This window comes from Panthera tigris, chromosome C2 (assembly GCF_018350195.1).
Source record: "Panthera tigris isolate Pti1 chromosome C2, P.tigris_Pti1_mat1.1, whole genome shotgun sequence".
NCBI lineage: Eukaryota > Metazoa > Chordata > Mammalia > Carnivora > Felidae > Panthera > Panthera tigris.
Window position 1 is genome coordinate 74155276 of NC_056668.1, and position 21713 is coordinate 74176988.

Below are 21713 nucleotides of genomic sequence, written 5' to 3' on the forward strand. Positions count from 1 at the left end.
TGTCGTTTCTATGAATATGATAAAATTAAGAATATGAAATTTCTAAGGCAATTTTGCATTATGCTTATTCCTATGCTTATTCTAAGCAACAGTTTAGGAATGTATAAAATAGTAAAAACTTAAAATTCCTTTTGCCTTTAGCTCCCCTCTCCCAACTACCCTGAGACCCCTACTTCATAAAGTAGCACACTTCATTCAGTTTAGCGCACACCAATTCGCCCAGTTTTTTTAAAAAAATATTTATTCAAATCTTGCTTAATTTTATTTTTTTTTAACATACTGTTCACAGGTCAGTAGATTGTTTTGTGATTAGATTTAGTTTTCAATGACTAGATTTCATTTATTTCCATCTTAGAAATGGAGAGAATACATAAAACATAATTCAAAAACAAAACACACCAAAATTTAATCTCGACTTTAAAGATGTTACTTCATTCTAGACTCTCAGTAAGGAAGTGGTAAGAAATACTAGCTAGGAAAAAAAGCCTAACTTCTAGATGAAAATGTGTACATTAGCTTTTTTATACATAAGAATATACACATAAACATATATCACAAAATGTAAATAAAACCTACTTCAAAATGATCAACTCAATTCAATCATTACTGAAGAGACCTTTCTTATCTTTGTTCTTATTTCTAATCAGTTAAAATGTGAGTTTAAGGCAAAAAGAATATACTTGCTAATAAAGCACTGAATACCAGTAGCCTATATAAGATTACAGAGAAGTAAATGTCATTTTAATCTTGTACCAACTGATCAATATTCTTCAATGCTCTCTTTAAAAGATAGAGTTAGGCCATGAAAAATGTGCTTGATTCTAAATGCCCCATTTTGAGTCTGGATTTTCTCATCAATAACCTGGAAAGCGCACCACTCAGGCTCATCATGTGGAATTCTGTGTGTAAATAACTACTTCTTTAACACAGAGGACTCTCCCTGAGGATTACTTTATTCTTTGTGCCGTGTCGTCTCTCTCCTTCTCTGGCTACAACACAAAGCAGGGTCTACTTGACCTACGCAGACTCAAGGTAAAAATAATCTTTCACCACCTTCCTTAGTTTGTCAATTTCACCTTACTATGAAAAATATTACTTCACAAGCTCGCAAAATTCAAAATTTAATTGCTTTTACCCTGCACAGATACCTTAAAGACCTCAAACGCTGATAACATAAAACAGAAAGTTACCTTATTCTGTATGAAAATGAGAGCTGTTTCAACCTTTCCATTTTTTAAATATACTCATTTCCACTAAAAACCATTCCAAAAAGTACACGAATATTAAAGAGAACAAAAATATTCATTTAAGTTAGAACTTAAAAATGCCTAACAAACAAAACAATTATGAAAGTGTCTTAGTGAACTGCATGGACTGGCAATTAGGAAATCACTGGTGACTTAGAAAGAAGTGCTTTCACTAGGGGTGAAAGCCTTATCACAAGACGTCAGCAAGGGAGTGGGTGGGTACAGGGGTGAACGCAGGGGTGGGTACAGGGGCGAATGCAGCAGAGGATGCAAGCTGCTCTACAAGAGAAATGAGAGGGTAGCTTTCTGGGTGACAGAGTGGAAGAAAGGTTCCTTATCATGAGAAGACTTAGCTTCCTTCTCCCTCTTTTTTAAGTCAGGAAGAGGGGGCTACTGAAGAAACCGTATGGAAAGGTCATGATTAAACAGTCACTGAACATGTACAATATATACCATACAAGGTATGGTGAATTTATGAAAGAACCAAATCACTTGAGCAGAACTGATTGGTCAAAAGAGACTCAAAATTTTTTCTTTCTTAACTGGTTATTTTGGTTGATTTACACTTGCCTACCATGGGAAGTCTGCCTTCTGCTCAATTAAACAACACTGGCAGTACCTCGGTAAGGTTTTTAATCTCTGGAGGAAGGTAAATAAGTAGGGAGGAGGAAAAATACTGGTCGAGCAAATGATAATGGTCTGAAAGAAGGCACCGTGAGAGACATAAGAAAGAGACAAAGGGAAAAGACTGCTTAGAAATGTGCTAGATGCAAGGAGAGACGAGACAAAGAGTACTGAGGTCTTGCAATTATTGGCCAAAGAAATGCAGTTGCAGTGGTTAGATGTAAGTGAAACTACAGGGTCCTTATACTTCATGTTTTCCCTCCCGGGCGCTTCATCCTATTTTCTGTGACTGTGCCTTTAAAAATAAAAACCAAACCCTCTTTGGGCCTATGGACTCAGAATTCTACAATTCAATGCCACTCGTTTCTCTTCAATGCCCTTTAAGATTCATTTTCTTTGGTTGTATCGACAGACACAAAATGACTATGCTACTACAGATATAGTTCAAATAACCTAACAAATTTTCAACAGTCATACAGTTTCTAAGACTCCACTAAAAGAAGATATATGTCAATTTTATCCCAATTAATAAAACGACCAGTTTTACTGCTGTGAACAGAAAGAACCCTCTAGAGTACAGATCTGGGGGCGGGAGGGTGGATGGTGGTGGAGCAGAGAAAAATCCCCTATGGAGACGTGTTAAAATTTGCATGCCAGAGACCTAACTCTGGAAAAATAGTTTTAGATGGGAGTTCCCTTTTTCATAATTTTAAGTTCTGGATTCTGAGTATAACAATCATGTTCTAGGATAATTTTCAGTCTCACACTACTTCGTGGCCACTATTGTCATCCATAATGGCCTTCAAGGATATGGCAGGTGTGGGAGAAGTCCAGGAATGTGGAGTAACCAAAGGAAATTAAATTGGAGAGTATCTTGACATTCTTCCTTTCTAAATAAAGAACAACAAAATCATTCTGAGGGTTCCATCTAGATATGTTCTGACTATTTCTTATTCAAGTTTTATCATGGCATAAAGATATTTCTTAACTACTCTATAAATCAGAATTCTGTTTTAGAGCTAGTAAAAAAAATCTTAAAAAACATTTTAATTGTAGTTGGGACACATGTTACATTAGTTTCAGGTGTACAACATAGTGACTTGACATACCTATATGTTACACCACGCTCACCATCCGTCACCGCACAACGCTATTACAGTACCACTGACTCCATTCCCCATGCCATACCAATAAAGGTATGGATTTATTTATTTAAATCCTTTTTGGATTTAAGCAGCTATGGTGCATTTCTCTTCCGGTTTTAGGTTTTAAAATGGCAGCACTCGTTCATTCTGCTCTCACGCCCTTTTTATCACCACATTTCAAAAATACACTAGTGTATTAATAAGGAACAAAGTTTTCCTTATAAAAATGATGTGTTAGTGAGTATCTGGTAGCTTGGGGAAAAAGAAAATGTCCATCTAAGGTTTTAGAGTCAAAACTGAATCTTATGCACACTAAGAGACAAAGCTTGCAACTCTGCTCCTTTCTAATTATCAAGAGAAAGCACAGGATGGATTATAAGAGGAGACTGGGAGAGTGAAGAGACACAAAGACAAGCCCCACCAGCATTGTACACTAGCAAGAGAAACAAACTTTAAGTTTTAAGAAACAATTGCTGGCTGTCTGGGAGATGCCCAGGCATCAAACAATAAAGAACAGTAGAAAGAGGCGAGAGGCGAGCCCGCTGCTGACTCCTGCTCCCTAATCCCCCGGCTCCAGTGAAAGGCCAGCTGTTGCCACCTCGTGTAGGGAGTCAGCAGGGCAAATCAACTGCAGGAGAAAAAAAGCTGCGGATATTGGAAAATTCTAATTTACTAGGCTCTCTAATGTTTTTAACATTAAGGGCATCAAACTATATCATTAAAATGAGCCTGTGCAATGGCAGCCCAAGTAAAGGAGTTTATCACTGTTTTCACTTTCATTAGTAAATGAGGTGTAATGAAGTTACTCAAGATTGTACTGAAGCACATCTTCAACTCATATAAAGTACAAAAAGTAGGAAGCAATACACCGAAATTTATTATTACACATTTCAATGCTCCCAGACCAGCTCAAAAACCCCTCAACTTAGAGAACAGCCATTCTGCTCAAATATAGATTCTCTGTTACAAGAGGATCTTAAGACTCTAAGCATGAACACATCACACTGAAAACCTGTGCCTGAATTTTGGGCAACTTACAAACTACTTAATTCATAACGGTGGAATTTGACAGAATAAACTTCGAGACATGTTCACAAGACATATAAAGAAAATTAACCCTTTCAATGTGGTCAGTGGCTTGGTTTACTTTAGTAAACACTTTAGTGTCCCCTTACCCAGATGTTCCAATTCTATCAAAGTTTTCATGTCCTTTCAAAGTTTAAATATTAAATCACTACTACCTATGTCTTTCTGACCCACTCTGCAAAGGATACTGCTAACTATAACCTTCCAAATGTAAAGGACTATATTTTATGTAATTATATTTTTCTATGGCTTGAGTTTTTTTTCCTCAAATTAGTTCAGCACAGTAGCTAAAAGACCTGGACTCAAATCTTTGCTTTCCCACTTACTACACATGTGTCTCTAGGCTTCCATATCCTTATCTATAAAATAAGACAAATGACTATACCTATGAGAATGCATATAAGGCACACAGCCTAATCCCGGCACAGCGAAAGTATTCAAATATTAGCTCACATTCATAAACAGTTTCTGATATAAACAGGTTCTGATATAAAAATGAAAAGAAATGTATTGTAAAGTCAGAAGGGAAAGACCGTAGATCTTAGAGCGATCGAAATGATTTGTAATGCCCCTTTAATTCCTGGGTATCAAGGGTTCTTTGATTATGTGCACAGAGAATGAAAAGTAATTCAGGCTTTAGTGAACAAGATTTTAAAAAGAAAACTAAGCTCTAAATCCCAAGCAATTGATAGGAAGGTCCAAAACTCACACTACCCTAGTTAACAGTTGGTACAACATTCATATAACAAACGATGAAAGAATTTCCATGCTGTTTTGGTGAAATGCACTTTAGCAACATTACAGCAATTGTTACCGGTGCCCAGATACTCCATTTCCAGGGTGGGATGAACAACTTCCAAAATGTCTGTGAGACGCTAGCACTATCACTTGTTTTATATGGTGACAATCATAAAAGATTTCACAAATCATAAAACAGCTCATTATAGAAAGAAAAACTTGGAACTGAGCTATACTATTCTAATCCTCCCCTCTTCAAAGAAGGCATTTTAAAACTGCAGTCTGTTTCAATAAGTAGATTGAACATATTATTAACCCAAATAGATTTTATCTAAGTTGACACTATATTTAAATATCTATAAAAAATCCTTTGAAATAAAATCTGCTATATAAAATCAAAAGAATTTCATGAAGGTTGTAGTGGGCATATTTCAACGCTAAACAGTTCTAAGTGTAATCTGATGCTGTAAATAAGGAATTTAGGTGGAAAGATGAGTCATGTCTTTTATCAAACTGTCCAGGAAGTAACTCAGCCTTTTGACATATTCAGAGATCACATTTTAAAAATTCTAATTTTCTCTAAATTATTTTCATATGACCATGATATATTTATATAAACAAATCCAGTTATAAAAACAACTTTTTACCCTTTTTATGTAAAAATCATCTCAGACTCAGAGAAAAGCTGTAAGGATACTACATAGAACATATTTTTTCTGAATAATTTACTGTCATTACATCCCATATACCCTAAATACTGTATTATTGTGTATTAGCTACAAATAAAGATATTTTCCTAAATAATCCCAATTTAATCAAGATTTAAAAATTAACGCTGATGTATTACTACCATGTAACCTTCAGATCTCATTCAAGTTTTGCCAACCGTCCCATTAATGTCCTCTAGAGCAACAAGGTCAGGTTCAGGATCACACATTGCATTTTGTTTCCATGCTCTTTCGACCTGGAATAGTTCCTCACGATTTCCTTGTTTCTCATGATCTTGATACATTTGAAGATTACAGGCCAATTATTATATAGACTGTGCCTCAATCTGGGTTTGTCTGATAGACCTTTATGATTGGATTTAAGTTATACATCTTTGGCACAAATATCCAAGGAGTGACACTGGGTTTTTCCCACTGCATTCTGGAAGGCTGCACACAGTTCTGATTTGGTGGTAACTGATAATAATAACTCTGACGGCTTGATTAAGGTGGTTGTTGCCAGCCTTCACCACTGTACAGTTACTTTTTCCTCTTTTAATTATTCTGTGTGGAGATACTTTGTGTGCTTATATGAACACCACATTCCTTATCACTGGTTTTACTGATATAATTAATTTTATTCATTTGCTTACACAATCATCAATTTATGGAATCCTGTTTTATTAAATGGGTCACAGTCTGTACCTGTGATTATTTATTTTGATGCCCGAATTGTCCTAGTTGTGGCCAGCGGGAGCCTTTTCAAGCTGGCTTCTCTGCCTTGTTGCCATGTTCCCATCTCCCTTCACGTACTTTCTTACTTTCTCATCTTAGGAAGCTCCAGGTTCATCCTAACGTTTTCTTGCTCCAGCTGTGGATTCCACTACATCTCCAAAGAGCCCTGGTTCCTACGTACGACTTCTTTTCTACAGACAAGAAGGGGTGGGCTCTTCTTTCATTTCTTTGGTCTTTCTAACTCAGGACAATCAGTTGATGAATTTCCAAAGGAAAGTGGTGAAATGATTTAGAACTGAGCACATTTATTTAATTAAGACTGGCAAAAAATACGATGCATCAAACTTTCCTGAGCCTCCACAATACTCTGCCCCTGTACTGATTTGAAACTGTAGTAAAAACTCTTTTGGCTGCTTCCCTTTCTCTGAATTCTGTTAACTATATATTCTACTTGAATATGCTGTACTAAAAACTTTGATCCAAGTAATACAGTAGTTACTGTCCAAACTTTGAAAGTTTTCTGGCTGAAAGGATCCCTGACCATATTCCCAAGTGTTACATTAAAGATAAACAGTATGGGAAAGGTACTCCCAAGATTCTTCTCCAACTAATAGACAAAGTCATGGCTCATCTCCTTCAGTGTGAATGATGAAGCCGAGTCACTGGTGAAACACTTGCTTCCAAGGCCATTATTTGGTACATTAACACGACTATAATTTTATATGTACAAAAGTAGTAAATCACTTCAAGGGAGTCATATGAGTACTTTCTCAGGAAAACCAGCAGGATAATCTAAGACTTGGCTTGACAGTGCACAAATCTGTGTTAGCAATACACTTTCTTCAAGTAATCAAACTGGGACTGGAACGTAATGGGGTTATATAAGGCTCTATTACAAAACATGAGAAAAGACCCACTGTTTTTAATCACTCACAATTATATATGCTGGTAAAATACAGTGAAGTATTTCACTGTCTGATAACCATGTCCAGGGGGATACAAAAGAAATATATTTGTACACCTTGCAACACTGACACACCTCTTCCTGTAACAGCACTAACGTGGCATAAAATTGTGAAGCAGGGACTTGCAAGGGGTTTTTGAACTAATTCTCCTCAAAACCCTCCTAGCAATATAGTAACTATTGGAGTGATTTTTACAAACAAAGAGGCTAAGGCTCTGACAGATATCCTGCCTGAGATAATACAGCTAGTGAAGGGCAGTTCACATTCCAACACAGATCTATAAGCTAGCACAAACTGAATTATTCTGACAACATGGCATGAAAAGAACTAAAAGAAAAGGAACAGAAAGTGGAAATGAGAGCTAAAATGAGATACGTTTCGAATACAAGATTATTTAAAGGCAGAAAGGAGAGAAAAGAGAGCAAACGACGTGCTGAGGTCACAGAGAAAGGGACGAGACAGTGGTGGAGTGCATGTGGCTGAGTCGCAGGGTATTAAACAGGAAAACCACTGGCTTCTCTCAGATACTCTGGGGTACTATAGTGACATAAATTCAGTTTAGAAACAGTTTTCAAATTTGAAGAATTTCTTCCTATTTAGTATCTGCTTTCTCTTAGATATCAGAAAACTCCTAAGACAGTAAATTTAAGCACACCTTGAAAGGAAAAATACTTTGTTTCATGAAATTACATAAGGGAAACTTGTAACGAAGTAAGCTCAGACAGAAGCACCAACCTCAGTATTTTTATGTTTATTTAACATAACTCTTTCACGGATTTCCTTGGGTTCTCAAGGATCTAAGTAAATCTCAATATGTAATCCAAGTACCTGAAAACTAGGACTGCACTAGCATTCAGGAAAGAACCAAATATCCCCCACAAACTAAGTGATAAAGTGATCAGTAAGGCCAAGCTAGGATGGAGGTGTGGGAGCGGTGGTGAGAGGGGAAAGCCCTGTGGGCCTAGTGGAGGTGTTAGAACCTGAGCCGGGCAAAGAGGGTGTTCACATGGGGGTACCAGTGGCCTGGCCCGGTAGTGAGGAGAGTATCTGTGGAGGAGGGCAGTCCAGTCTGGTGCAGGGTACCGGAGCACACATAGGATGAAGAGGGCGTCCTCTAAGAAAAGCAGGACCTGGCTTCTGGTGAGGAGGGTGTCCTTGGGCAGGGGAAGATGTGGGAAGGATAAAGGGGGACATGCCTGGCACACGATGCCAGTGCATGAGCTCAGTAAAAAGGACTCTGTGAAGGGGAACGTGGCATGGGGTATCAGAGCCTGGATGAGGTAAAATGGGTGTCAACACAGGGTGAGGTGCTGTGGTGGTGGCCTGGAGTTGGGTGATCAGAGCCTGAGCTGGGTGAGAAGGATGCCTGTGCAATGAAGGGGACGGTGACAAGTTTCGTTACATATAGGGAGACTGATCAAAGTAAGTAAATATATTAAGGATACTTGGAGCCAGATTTCTCATTGTCAGCAAAAGGAGAAAAACAGAATGAACCCTGTATTACTGAATCAAAATGGAAAGTACCAGTGACAACTTATGGCTTTCAACATAGACGTATACATGTGATTAGCAATACAGGCGTAAACGTGCAGACGTGCATCTGCACATGTATGCACGTGTGCGCGCACACGCACGAATGCATACAGCATCTGCTCCCCAACTCCTTCCACTGAGAGGGTCTGGGAGCAGTGATAGTCCAATGACAATGAGCATTCCTAGGACCCAGCTCTTAATTTCTAACTACTATTCTGCAAAGCAAGGAAGCCGGATCAAAGTACAGGATGAGCACGGAACATCTTGTTACACGGAAGGACAATATCAGGACAACACGCGACACTTGAACAGGGTCTGAAGATTAGATGCAGTAACCAATCAGTGTCAACATCCTGATTCTGATGGTTGCATTATGGCTGCTACGAGAAACCTTGGTTTCTAAGAAACATGCATTAAAGTACTGCAAGTGATGGGGCTATGAGTTAGCACCTTTCTCTCAGTCAGTGGAAAAAATGTTCTTTGCATGCACATTTCTATAGTTTGAGAGTAACTGGATGAACAAATAATGGAAATGGGGAAGGAGAAAAGACAGGAAGGTAGAGGGCAGGAAGAACCACTTACTGAGGTCTTCAGCCAGCTGAACTCGTTTGCCAGTGAGCAGTTTTACCTTCTTCTCGCTGTCTTCAGCAAAATCTTCCAATACCTCTTTCACATTTTTCTCTAATCGCCTGACTATTCAAAGTAAACAAAAACTTGAGGAGCTGTGTTTCTAATGAATGCACAAGGATGATAAAATTAGCAGTATTTGGAGGGTAGCAGTATTTGGAGGGTAAGTTCTTATTTTTCTCATCGAGTTTGATCTATTAAGTTCAAACTTCCCACAGTTACAGGGAGACTCTTTACTTATCATATAATACTTTTATCAGCATAAAACTAATACAATTCTCAGAGACAGTCATATTTAAGCCCTAACTCTTTAATGGAAGTGCAGGTTTCTCCCCCAAAAACTACATGAAGCTTAGGAGTCCTTTTCTAACAGAATTTTTGTGTCATGAGGGGAGACTCTTGGTACGTTTTATCTCCCATCTTTCCCAATTATGATTTACTTTCACTAATATTTTCGGGGCAGATTTAATTTTCAATTGTTCTAACAAACCTATTTTTAAAGAAGTATCTTGGCATCATTCTATTAAATGAATATTACTACTATTATTTTTGCTGTCAAAGTTAGAAAGTGGTCCCTCTGTGGCTTACCTTCAGTGTTCGTAAGTTGCTGCCTCAAAGTATTTGCAGTGATGGCAAGCATGCGTTGTATTCGCCAGAACAGGACGACATCATTGCATTCCAACTAAAATATTAGGTCAGTAAGATTACCAGATGCAAATTTAAAAGTGAAAACCATGATCACAAACACATACGACTGACTACTAAAGTTAATACCTATACCCTAAGCTTTAACAAAAAACCTCAGATTTATCTAATACACGTACTCCTATCGCAGACAGAAGCCACCAAATCATTTCTGCTCAGGGTTCACGAACTTCCGCGTGATTTGCATTCAATTTACCTCACTCCTATATAGCTTTGTTTTGATTCTGAGGACAAAGCAAATGAATCCGGGAAGTAGAGAATTTCATGACATTATATACAAGTGGAAATTCACAGCATATACCCTTAATTTGTATTTAGTTTCAGCTAACAACCATGTTAGCTTAAATATGTCCTTAGGTTAACCTCTTTTCTTCGGGCATGCATGCAAGCCAGTTCTGAAATGCAGCTTGTAGATAAAAATAAATTAATGATATGCTTCAAAAAGAGCTTATTCTGTAGAGAGGTCTTCTCAACGATTAAATTACGCAAAACACTTGCCATTTTTTACATAGGTATAGTTACATACAAATTTCCTTTAAGCTGTAGAAAACTCAAAAGCATTTTAGGGGCCTTTGATTACTAATTAATAGAGTTCTTTCAGAGCACTTCTACTTACAAGAAAATGCTCAAAATACATCAGTCTGCTGCCACCTAGCGGTTACTTTGTGAAACATGACATTACACTGTACAACTTCATACACTTCTTTCAAAGAATTATTTAAAGATTTTGGTGATATAAAGAAATAGAATATAGGAAAAAGCACAATAAAAGCTGTTTTTGCAGGATGATGTCCACTATGCAAATGGATTATGTTATACACATGCACACAACTATAAAGATTAACAGACATATAAACATGTTAACTAAAATTACTTCTAGGTCAGGGGATTATAAGTGACTTATTCCTTAATAAGGAATATTAATAAGTGACTATTTCCCTTTGCAATTTTCTTTTACATTTCTTTACTGTATTTCCACAACGATGTGTTATTTTCTAATACAAAAAAGTTAATTCTTAAAAAAAAAAAATTAAGTGGTTTAGTGCCTGTTCTCTGCACACAAAATCTTATTGTGTGTAAAATATAAAGTGGTAAAAACCTTAGAAAAGATAGGAGTTAGGTTATTCTTCAGACATAAATCATATATACTTTTTCCCAGCAGATCAAAAGACTTAAAACTAATGCTAAAGCTATAGTTAACTTTCAAGCATCCAAACAACCATCACTAAAAGCATTTTCCCTGGTTTTTAGACACTTTACCTCAGAATCTACAAAATGCCTTTGGTAGTAGTAAAAGCCTCTTCGACAAAGGTTACAATGGTTTAGAGCTGTTTTTAAGAAATGTCTTCTATAAACTTGGTGCCAAGTATCTTTAATCTAAAATGAAGAAAGAAAACAAAACCAAAGAGTTACTGTACACTCCCCTCAGGTTGACCAAACACATTCTGAAAAGTCATCCACGAAGTTTATTTATAAAAAAGTTAATTAAAACTAGTGGCAGTGTTATTCTACCAACCATTTTTACCCATTAAGAAAAAAATTTTTTAAGACAAAAGATTAGATTTACCACTATTCTGACCCCTTACCAGTTTATATACTTCCAAATATGTAGTGTTTTTAACAACCGTTGTTATTACATTCAAATAATCATTCTGTAGAGTAGATAGGGTTGGGATTATTATCGCCCCTAGTCAGAGGTAAGAGGCCCCAAGGAAAAAGAGGTTGTGAGCCTTATCTAAGGACAGAGTCAGGACTAGGAAGCTGGTCTCAGACCATCAACCCAACAGTTATTTCCTTTCTGATTACTACATCTTGCTGTTACCATAGCAAAATGACTCCTGCCGTGTCATTATTACGTAGTTTGTCAAAGTGTTCAAGGTTCTTGCAAGCGTCTTTTCTAAGTAGACCAGTAATAATCGTACGCAGGTACAACCAGTACAATCAACGCTATGTAACACAGAGGAAAGTGGAAGCTCAGAGATGATGTCAGTATTACTAGTGAATGGGATGGAACTGCGCTAGAATTTACATCTCTGACAGTAGTCCATCTGCTATGTTTGTCATAATTATCTTGTTATCTATTTTATAGCTTCATCAAGTGCACTGGAAGAACAAAATGTCTCTTGGAAAAAGGGCTGAGATTTTCTTGCTCAGAGAAAGTCAATATATACAGCCAATCCATATCCTAATATGCAGGCAAAGTCCAAGGATGGATAAATTAAATTTATATTCAACTAATAATTTCATGTAATCATTAGTTTTAATTTCATTTTCTATTTACAAATAATGCTACATGTAACAGCTTTAACTTGCTTTGAGTTTTACCAGTTTTCTTGTTCTGACCTCCTGGGGAATTTAAATTAAATATACTCATTTCTCAAGTGCAAAAATATAAATAGTAGATAATCTTTAAAAGAACTTCTGTGTGGCTCTGAAACTTCTTATATGATTGTTTTCCCTCTTAGAATTATTTTTCTAATTGGGTTTCACTTAAGTTAACTTAAGCTAATATTAAAATGAGGTTTTATTTTTATTTATTTTTTAATTTTTTTTTAACATTTATTTATTTTTGAGAAACAGAGTGAGACAAAGCGTGAGTGGGGGAGGGGCAGAGAGAGAAGGAGACACAGAATCTGAAGCAGGCTCCAGGCCCTGAGCAAGAGGTCAGCACAGAGCCTGATGGGGGTCTCGAACCCACAAACTGTGAGATCATGATGTGAGCCAAAGTTGGACGCTCAATCAACTGAGCCACCCAGGCGCCCCTTAAAATGAGGTTTTAATCCCTTATACTCTAACTGGGGTACATAGGCCCAGAAACAGTTATTTTTTTCAAATCTTCCCCAAATAAGCATCATGAAGATAAGCAAAACATAGTCTGTAATTATTTTTATTCTCATATTTATTATGATGATGTGAGGAAAATGAGATAGAACCCCAAGGCACTACTCAATTTAATACAAACTTAACATTCACATTTTTTCTAAATCCACTCATACCTGATTAAGGCACTTTTATTTTTTAAGAGAGACAGCAAGTGAGCAGCAGAGGGGCAGAGAGAGAGAGAGAGAAAATCTCAAGCAGGCTCCACACTTAGCGTGGAGCCTGACATGGGGCTTGATCCCACCACGTTGGGATCTACCAGCTACCAGAGCTGAAATCAAGAGTCAGACACTCAACCAACTGAGCCACCCAGGCGCCCCTGATTAAGGTACATTTGACAGAGAAAACATATATATATAAATGAAACACACTGAAGCAGAACTTCTATTTTGCTATCTGAAACGGCGTAACGTGGTGCAGAGATGTGACTGGGCTTCACCTCCTTTTGCAAGAGCTAACTGCTGAACATGCCCAGGTACTTCACTTTTCCAAGTCTCAAACTCCTCATTACGAATTAAAGTATTACCCGTAAGAAAACACCGCCAAGAATAAATCTCTACTCTGTACACAACCAAAGTGACTGTTTTTACTGTCAGCAAAAGCACACGTGACCCAAGTCAGGTCAAGCACTTCTATATCCGAGTAACATGTGAGAAGTAGCAACATTTTACCGCAAGAACAAAGATTAAGGAAGTAAGTTCAGCCTTTTCCGCAATATTTATTACCAAGCTTGGGTCCACTTCTACCCCTCGGGATTCCAGGTTCTTTCGCACTGTGGTTATCTCATCGCTTGCGAGATATGCCGGGTGCTCCTCGTTACACTTCAACATCTTCTCCAATTCGTTCTTGGTTTCGTTGTGGACAAACTTGAAATTGTTTAAAAGAGAATTCTGCTTTAGATGGTTCATGATTTGCCACGCTTATAAAAACAGAGCCCTGATTTTAGTTAAGTACACTGCTGCTGCACAATAGGTGACACGAGCCCCACACAGCAAACAAGAAAGAACACAGTCCCCAGCTTAGGATACAGGACGACAGCTCTGGGAAGCAGAATAAACTGGACTTATATGAGGAGAAAGAAACAAACAAGAAATTAGCCACATTTGTTATATATTTTGCTTTTGATCAAATGGTTTATTGTCGAAGTTACAGCACCAGGTAGCTTACTGTATACTTTCTTGACCTTAGAGTAGGATATCAGTCTAGAAAGAGTACCCTGAATATATGGGAAGAGATAATGTTCTAATAAATGCCTTGTATCTAAGAACTAGATGGCTGTAAGAACTTGCACCTGCTGACAGGCTTCTTTTCTGATAAATATGAAATTCATAGTTGGGATTTAAAAAAAAGGATTTCTAATAAAAATTGTGCTTTAAACTGCTTCTGCAAGGTGCTTATCATTCCTTTTTTTTAAATTTATTTTTAAATAATCTTTAAACCCAACATGGGGCTCAAACTCACAACCCCAAGATCAAGGATAGCACACTCTATATCTATAGTTTGAGCCAGCCAGGAGCCCGAAGGTGTCAATCGTTTTTATTATTTATATTTTTTAAATGTTTATTTATTTTGAGAGAGGGAGACAGAGCACAAGTAGCAGAGGGGCAGGGAGAGGGAGACAAAGAATCCCCAACAGGCCCCGTGCTGCCAGAGCAGAGCTCAACGCAGGGCTCGAACCTATAAACCGCGAGATCACGACCTGAGCCAAAACCAAGAGTCAGTCGCTTAACCGACAGAGCCACCCAGGTGCCCCGATGCCTATCATTTTTAAATGTACCTCCATTCTCTTCTTTATAACTGTTCATAATCTGAGGACCAAAGGAGGAAAACATACACTAGTGATAAATTTGAAAGTAAGACTTTTACACATTGTCAAATTATGTTTATCTTTCCTTTTTTCAATCTTTCCAAAACTGCATGATAAAAGAAGCTAGCTTCAAATTCACTGATTACTCTAAACAAGTTACTACCATAGCACTCTGCCCCAAACTGTAGCAAGCTACAGTATCTGAGTACTTCAAGAATAAAATGTAAATGTAAATAACTGGTTTATAAATGAAACTACTAATTAATATTCTCTGAAAACATGACACTTTAGAAAAACTATTACTTAATGAAGAGAAATTTCACATTTTCCTTTAACATCCGCTCTTGGTCTGAGGTAAGAAGGAAATCTTTATTTTTTTTTTAATTAAAAAAAAAATTTTAATGTTTATTTACTTGAGAGAGAGAGAGACAGAGAGAGCAGGGGAGGGGCAGAGAGACAGAAGGAGACACAGAATCCAAAGCAGGCTCCAAGCTCTGAGCTGTCAGCACAGAGCCCGACGCGGAGCTCGAACTCATGGACTGCAAAATCATGACCTGAGCCAATGTCAGCTGCTTAACTGACAGAGCCACCCAGGTGCCCCATAAATCTTTAATTTAGATGATACTCCCCAACTCTTCTTGTCCTGTTTTTACTTCTATCTGTCCACCTGTCCCCACCACCCTGGCTGTTCAGAAGAATACTACTCTCCCATGTATCCTGACCAAGATCTCCACAGTTCAGCTCAGACAAGGTGAGAATGTTCCAAAGGAATGGATTTTTCCCTAGAAAACTAAGGAAAAAGTAACAACATAAAAGCAAAAAGTAGTTTTCAGAGCACAGACTTCTCATTTTTAACGTAGGACAGTCTTAAATTTCTTCTCCTGCTTAATCAATCACTCAAAAAGACAGAAGGAACTATTACACAGCCACCTAAACTTGCAGTGTGAGATGTGGGGACAGTCTCAACCTCTTCCATAATCTGTTTCTCATGGTAACCTCCAGGAATGAGATCTACAACAGTGGTTTTCAACTGGGAGCAGGAGGGGTAGAAAGGTTAGAGAATAAGAACTTGATTCAGTAGGTCTGACAGGAGGCTTTCTTTTGAAACAGAAAATGAAACACGCACATACAAACACCTCCCAAGGCAGTCCTGATGTCCTTCTCCCTACACTCCAAATTATGGCTTCTGTTCTACAGTCTGGGTCTTACATATGCTGCCCTGAAACCCTGAAAGGAAAAGGGCTTTCTCTGAAGGGTTTCCATATTCCTCTCCTAGGCCACGGATCCTCCCATTAATCTTAAAACTTAATTTTCCACTTCCCTTGCAGGGATCCCCTACAGGTTCAAATTCCTGAGAAAATAGTTTACAACTAGGAATTATTTCTCTCTCAGAGCATTTGGCCACTAGTTGCTGAGGCAAGGTGTCAACATCGATTACTGTGGAGACTTTAGCCTAATTTCCCTAAACCCTGATGGGTGGACACCATTTTCCTTCCAGGTTTACCTGCCTCACACCAGTTCTTTTCAATCATTGCTTCTTCCAGTCTTAAAGTCAGATCACGTTAGAGTCTAATGGCTCTCCTAGAAATTCTTTTCTGACAGACCTCCTCCTTTTAGCCCATGTGTCAAGAGAGATAACTGATGCTCCCTGAAGACAGATGTGATCCAACTGCTAACCCTGTCTACCTCCTCAGGTTCTCTCCACAAAAATCCTATCAGAAAAAAGAGAAGAGGAAGACTGTTCCTTCCCTTTTTTATTTATTTACTTTATTTTTTTAATTATTTTATGTTTTTAAATGTTTATTTATTTTTGAGACAGAGAGAAACAGAGCATGAATGGGGGAGGAGCAGAGAGAGAGAGGGAGACACAGAATCCGAAGCAGGCTCCAGGCTCTGAGCTGTCAGCACAGAGCCCGACGCGGGGCTCGAACTCACGGACCATGAGATCGTGACCTGAGCCGAAGTCGGAAGCTCAACCGACTGAGCCACCCAGGCGCCCCTCCTTCCCTTTTTTAAAGATAAATTGGGACTCATATCTGACAGACAGCTTATGGAAAAAAAAAAAAAAGGGCATGAAACTAAAAAAAAAAAAAAAAAAAAAAAAGTTTATATAACTTAATTCTGTATTTAAGATGAAAACAAAACAATAAGTAAATAAATAAGGAAACAGGGAAACAAGAATGATACGTCATTTGGCAATTTTCCATTCTCTTTATCTTCTCTCTTGATATTTCTATATCTTGCTCTCCTTTCTCTAATTACATGGATTCAGACTGAAAGAGGACTGGATGCCACCTCTTTTTCTTAGTCATTACTACTTTCACTTGTGCATTTTGATTTTATATCCTGTTTTCACTCTTTGATTTAAGTAATGAATGTAAGAATGAGATGTGGTGTATGACTAAATGCTAGATAGGAAGAGGAGCCATAACAATAAGGAATAAAAAGAAGGTAAGGGATGGGAATTTGAATGATTCATACATCCTCCCTCTACTCATTTGTCAATTTATTTATACTTGCCTTTACCATTTTGTTCTTCTGAAGTGCTCATTAAATATTTATGGAATAAATTCTGTAATTCTAGTTCCTGTCTGAATTTTTATACCTATTTTGGGAATACAACAGCAAAAAATGCAAAAGAACAAAATAATCTGAATAGACAACAGAAAAATCCAGAAGTAACAGATGAGGTAAACAAAGTCACTGTATCTTTCATTCTGATTACATTTACTCTACATCCTCTGAAATTCGTGTCATTTTTTATTTTTGTTTATAACTTCAACCTTCATTTTACCTCAAACAAGGAACTGAAATGAACAAAGTAATCAACCACAAAAGGAGCATGGTTCATTTCCCATTTTAGTAACATAGCTACTGCACTTGAAAAAAACAACTTGCTTTTATAGCTTACTACTTATTCTAAAATTTCATTATATTGTAGAAAGGCTGATATAAAACATTTGAAATTATTAAGATTGGTCTAGAAGGCATGCAAAAGTGGTATTTTAATGCTTGAATTAAAATAATCAAAATTATATCATAAGACCAGAGATTTGTTTTTTTACCTGTTCTTGGGTCCGGTTCTTCCAGTATAACCATCTCTTTTTCCAATCTGGACCTATCATGTTTTCAATTGCATTTTCAGCTGCAAAATTAAAAAAAAACTTTTTAAAAATTCATCAAAAATTTTATCATTTACCAAGTACATAGATTATAACTAATATTAAACAGTCTTATTTTGTTAACTATTTCAAAGTGCTATATCAATATAAAGTCAGCTGAAATAAAGCCAAAAATAATTACATGATTGATATGGTACATGTAGAAGAAAGGATTTAATTATATATGTTTATAATCTGCGCAAGGTACAATTGGTATTGCAAGGTATACCGTTTCCATAGGTATAGAGGCAAACACTAAAATGGTCTTATAGTTTTTTCAGAATAGGAGTACATATGAACGTATGTCCAATTTATTTAATATTTTCCCTAGTTACTAAGCCATTGACTGAAAAATCCCACAAAAAAAATTTAACTATGTTATTAATGACAAAGCTATGAAATGTTAGTTTTTTTTTTTTTTTTAAAAACTTTATTTTACAAACGTTCATCAAGTTGGATGACCCCCCCCCCCCCCGCCTTCACCACTGCGAATACTCACAACTCAACACATGTCCTACTTACTGTCCTTGAGGCGAGCCTGAAGAGCTTCTTCCATAAAATAAATAGCGGCATCCCACTGTTGTTTATCAGATATGGAACGGTCTTCTAAAGCATTGTGCTGGATAACCCTCTGAAATAACAAGGAAAGAAAAACAGCCAATTTTGATCTATTTAGGCCTTATAATCTTAGTAACTGTATTCAAATTGACAGCTTCTCAAACATCCAAAAGAACAGATGTGCCTAAAACAACATAAAAGTATGCCCCTACCATGCAAATTCAGGTCTTATTACCTGCCCACTTGTCAGCTTTCTTCCCCAAAATATAAACAGTGAAGACTTCTTCCTATCCCAAATTGAGTAAGCTATGTCTAAGATCGAGAGAGGTATGTTACACATGTAACCGCATAAAATCTGCACCTAGAACCCTAGTAACTCAGGAGTTAATGATTCAGATCATCGCTACCTCTCCTTTTTGCCATATGATCTGTGTTAGCATTTCCAAAAAAACGAGAAAAACAACCACTGTCTCACCGTTAACACCAATGAAAAGTGTAAAGGAGGAAAGCTTAAAAGGTCTAGACAATCATAAGCAAATGTGAGTTCTTCATTATAAGAAAACTGATCTCTAAATTTTATAATCATTGAATGAATGCATGAAAAAGGACACTATTCTCTCAGGAAGCAAGTCTTATAAGGCATTTAACATGAACGAACATAGCTTTCAAACATGAAAACAAACACTTATTCTAAAATAAATTACAATTATGACCAGCCCACAGTGAGATATGCATTATCCTGGAAAACTGTTCAATCTTTCAACAGTCCTCCTCAGAACTGTCTGGGAAGAGAGCAGGTGCTTAACCAGGTTTGATTATGGTGATGAAACGTTCCACATAACAAAAGATCTGCTGGAGGTGGTTGGATTTGGTGAAGGTCAGGAGTCAGGCTTTCTAGCAGAGTCAGGGCTTGGGTCTGAGTTTTGCCAAGGACAATAATAGGGCTGCTTAAGAATTAAATAAAATCTGCTTACAAAATACACTGTAGAGTTTCAGGCACCTTCCAAGCATTCAACATGTGGCAGTTAGCATTATTTTAGAAGTCTAACATTGTATGACTCAAATCCACTGAAAACCAATGCATCTAATTCCTTTTATTACCACGAAGGGTAAAATGAGAAGCAGCTATCTGAGCCATCTGTAGATCAGGTCCATGTAATGGCTAGTGGACAACAATTTGTGGAAGTTAATAGAAGCCTCTTTACCGCAAAGTTTGACTTTTTTTCTGAAATGCTAGCCAAGAAAGAAATAGCAGAGAAATGTTAAAGGACTAATTACAGATGGTTAAACTATTTCTTTCCCCTCATTATTTTAAATTCAGAACCTAACTGAAATGGTCATATAAAAACAGCTTCCTACAAAAAGATACCAATTTGAGAAACTATATAAAAGCATGAGGCCGACACCTTAACATACAAATGACATACCAAGCTGTCCTCCGCAAAATCATTCCACTTGTGGCGCTTAATACTTTCTTCCTTAACAGCCTCTTTAAGTTTATCAAATATGTCATCATGCTCTTTCCCTTTTGGTTCTGTCATGAAGCGGGAAAATTCTTCTTGTAGGGTCTCCCAAGCAACCTAGATTTAAAAGAAAAAAAGCTGTATTCACAGTACATACTTATATTTAATATGTAACATGACACACATGTGAATTAAAGCCAAACAGATAAAATAAGCTTATCACAAAGTACATATGAAACCACTTTTTTTTTTTTTTAAAGGCCGCATACATAAACACTGGCCTAGAGATCTCACACTGGTAGCTAGTGGGGTAGATTTGGCGTCCTGACATGTTGACATGTTTTGCTAGACCTACATGGTGTTTTAAATTTTAACAAACAGAGCCAACATTAAAAAGAGAGAGACTTCATATAAAAATCTGTGTTTCCAGCCTCTCTTGAACTATCCGGCAGCACTGTACCCACATTCCTACATAACACTAGCTGGAGCTGAAAAGAAATTGCCCCCTTGACTTAAGGTCTGTACTCCAATCAGCCCCCAGACTTAGTTCACTAATTTATTTCCTTCTGTACAAGATGTGAGTCTGCCTGCTTCTTTCATTCTGCAGAAAGTTTAAAATTTCATAACGATTTAGTCTTCTTCACATGTTTGCCTTTATGCAAATATATGAAGCAAAGCATCAATACCTTCAAACAGAGCCCAGCAGTATTCAGGCTCTATCACAGCTAACTCCTAATTACCTGAAGGAAGAGCCCAGTGCCAGAAGTAATGAAGAACTAAATCTACTTATGATTAAGTGGGCTGGTTAATGCTGTGTTTTTTATTTAGCCCTGGTCCTTTTAAACATGAAGAAATCACGGCATAAAAAAGATGGCTGTTCAAGAATATCCAGTGAGGTATTAGAATCTATGTTTCCTGACCTTCAGCAGATCCTCATGTCTCCGCCACACCCAGGTGAGAAGGGAGAAGGCGGCAAGAGACAGAATGACCACTTCCACGGCCGAGCCTTAGGATGTGAAAATATCCTACCGTGGGACCGGGGCCGCACAGATGTTTTTAGGTTGTGAGGAGAGCTGGTGAGTGATGGCAGCAGCTCTCTAGCTATTTCAAGGGTAAATGTGTGGAGAACTGACAGGGGTCAGCGGTATGCAGCTTCAGCAGAGCAGCTGCCAGCTCTCAGAAAGAGAAGCTCGAAGAAACTGAGAAAACAGGTGCAGTCAGGGCTGGAGCAGGACAGGAGAGGCGGGAATGACGCCCAAATAATTAGAAGCTGACAAGGTAAGTATGAAAAATGAAATTATCTTTGACACTGACTCTCATTTTGTGAGCAACCTCACAAAGAGGCACAGGACACACCGCGTCTTACTGAGCGAGCGCAATCGTTCTTCAGACTAATACGCGTGGCAGATCAGCTCAGGGGATGCTCATCATCACAGTAACAGCAGCTGGCATTTACTGTGCAGTTACCGTGGGCCAGGTGTGTCTAAGTATTTTATGTATTACGCACATTTGCTCCTTATAACAATCTGCGAGGTGGGCAACATCGTCATCCCTATTGTACAAGTAAACAGAAAGGTTAAGCACCTGGAGTCCAAAGATCACCCAACTACTACGTGGTACAGCCAATGTGTAACAGATAAGCATTCTTTAAGGGACTTTCTTATAATTCTTGGTCTAATGTTCCGGCAGGATCCTAACTAAGGAAATGATTATTTAAGTGCAACTGAGCCCT

The 21713-nt window shown here is 37.6% G+C and overlaps 1 protein-coding gene across 4 annotated transcripts in view; it reads right to left on the minus strand.

The window, feature by feature from the left end:
* OPA1 (OPA1 mitochondrial dynamin like GTPase) overlaps positions 1-21713 on the minus strand; it is an 85122-nt gene that overhangs the window by 14989 nt on the left and 48420 nt on the right. For all 4 annotated transcript variants that reach the window (XM_042957030.1, XM_042957028.1, XM_042957029.1 and 1 more), the window contains 7 exons: positions 19946-20098; positions 18483-18591; positions 17865-17944; positions 13718-13858; positions 11373-11489; positions 9996-10089; positions 9363-9473 (listed from right to left, as the gene is read on the minus strand). In XM_042957030.1, the coding sequence (XP_042812964.1) occupies positions 9363-9473; positions 9996-10089; positions 11373-11489; positions 13718-13858; positions 17865-17944; positions 18483-18591; positions 19946-20098 (805 nt within the window). The remainder of the gene's footprint in view (positions 1-9362; positions 9474-9995; positions 10090-11372; positions 11490-13717; positions 13859-17864; positions 17945-18482; positions 18592-19945; positions 20099-21713) is intronic.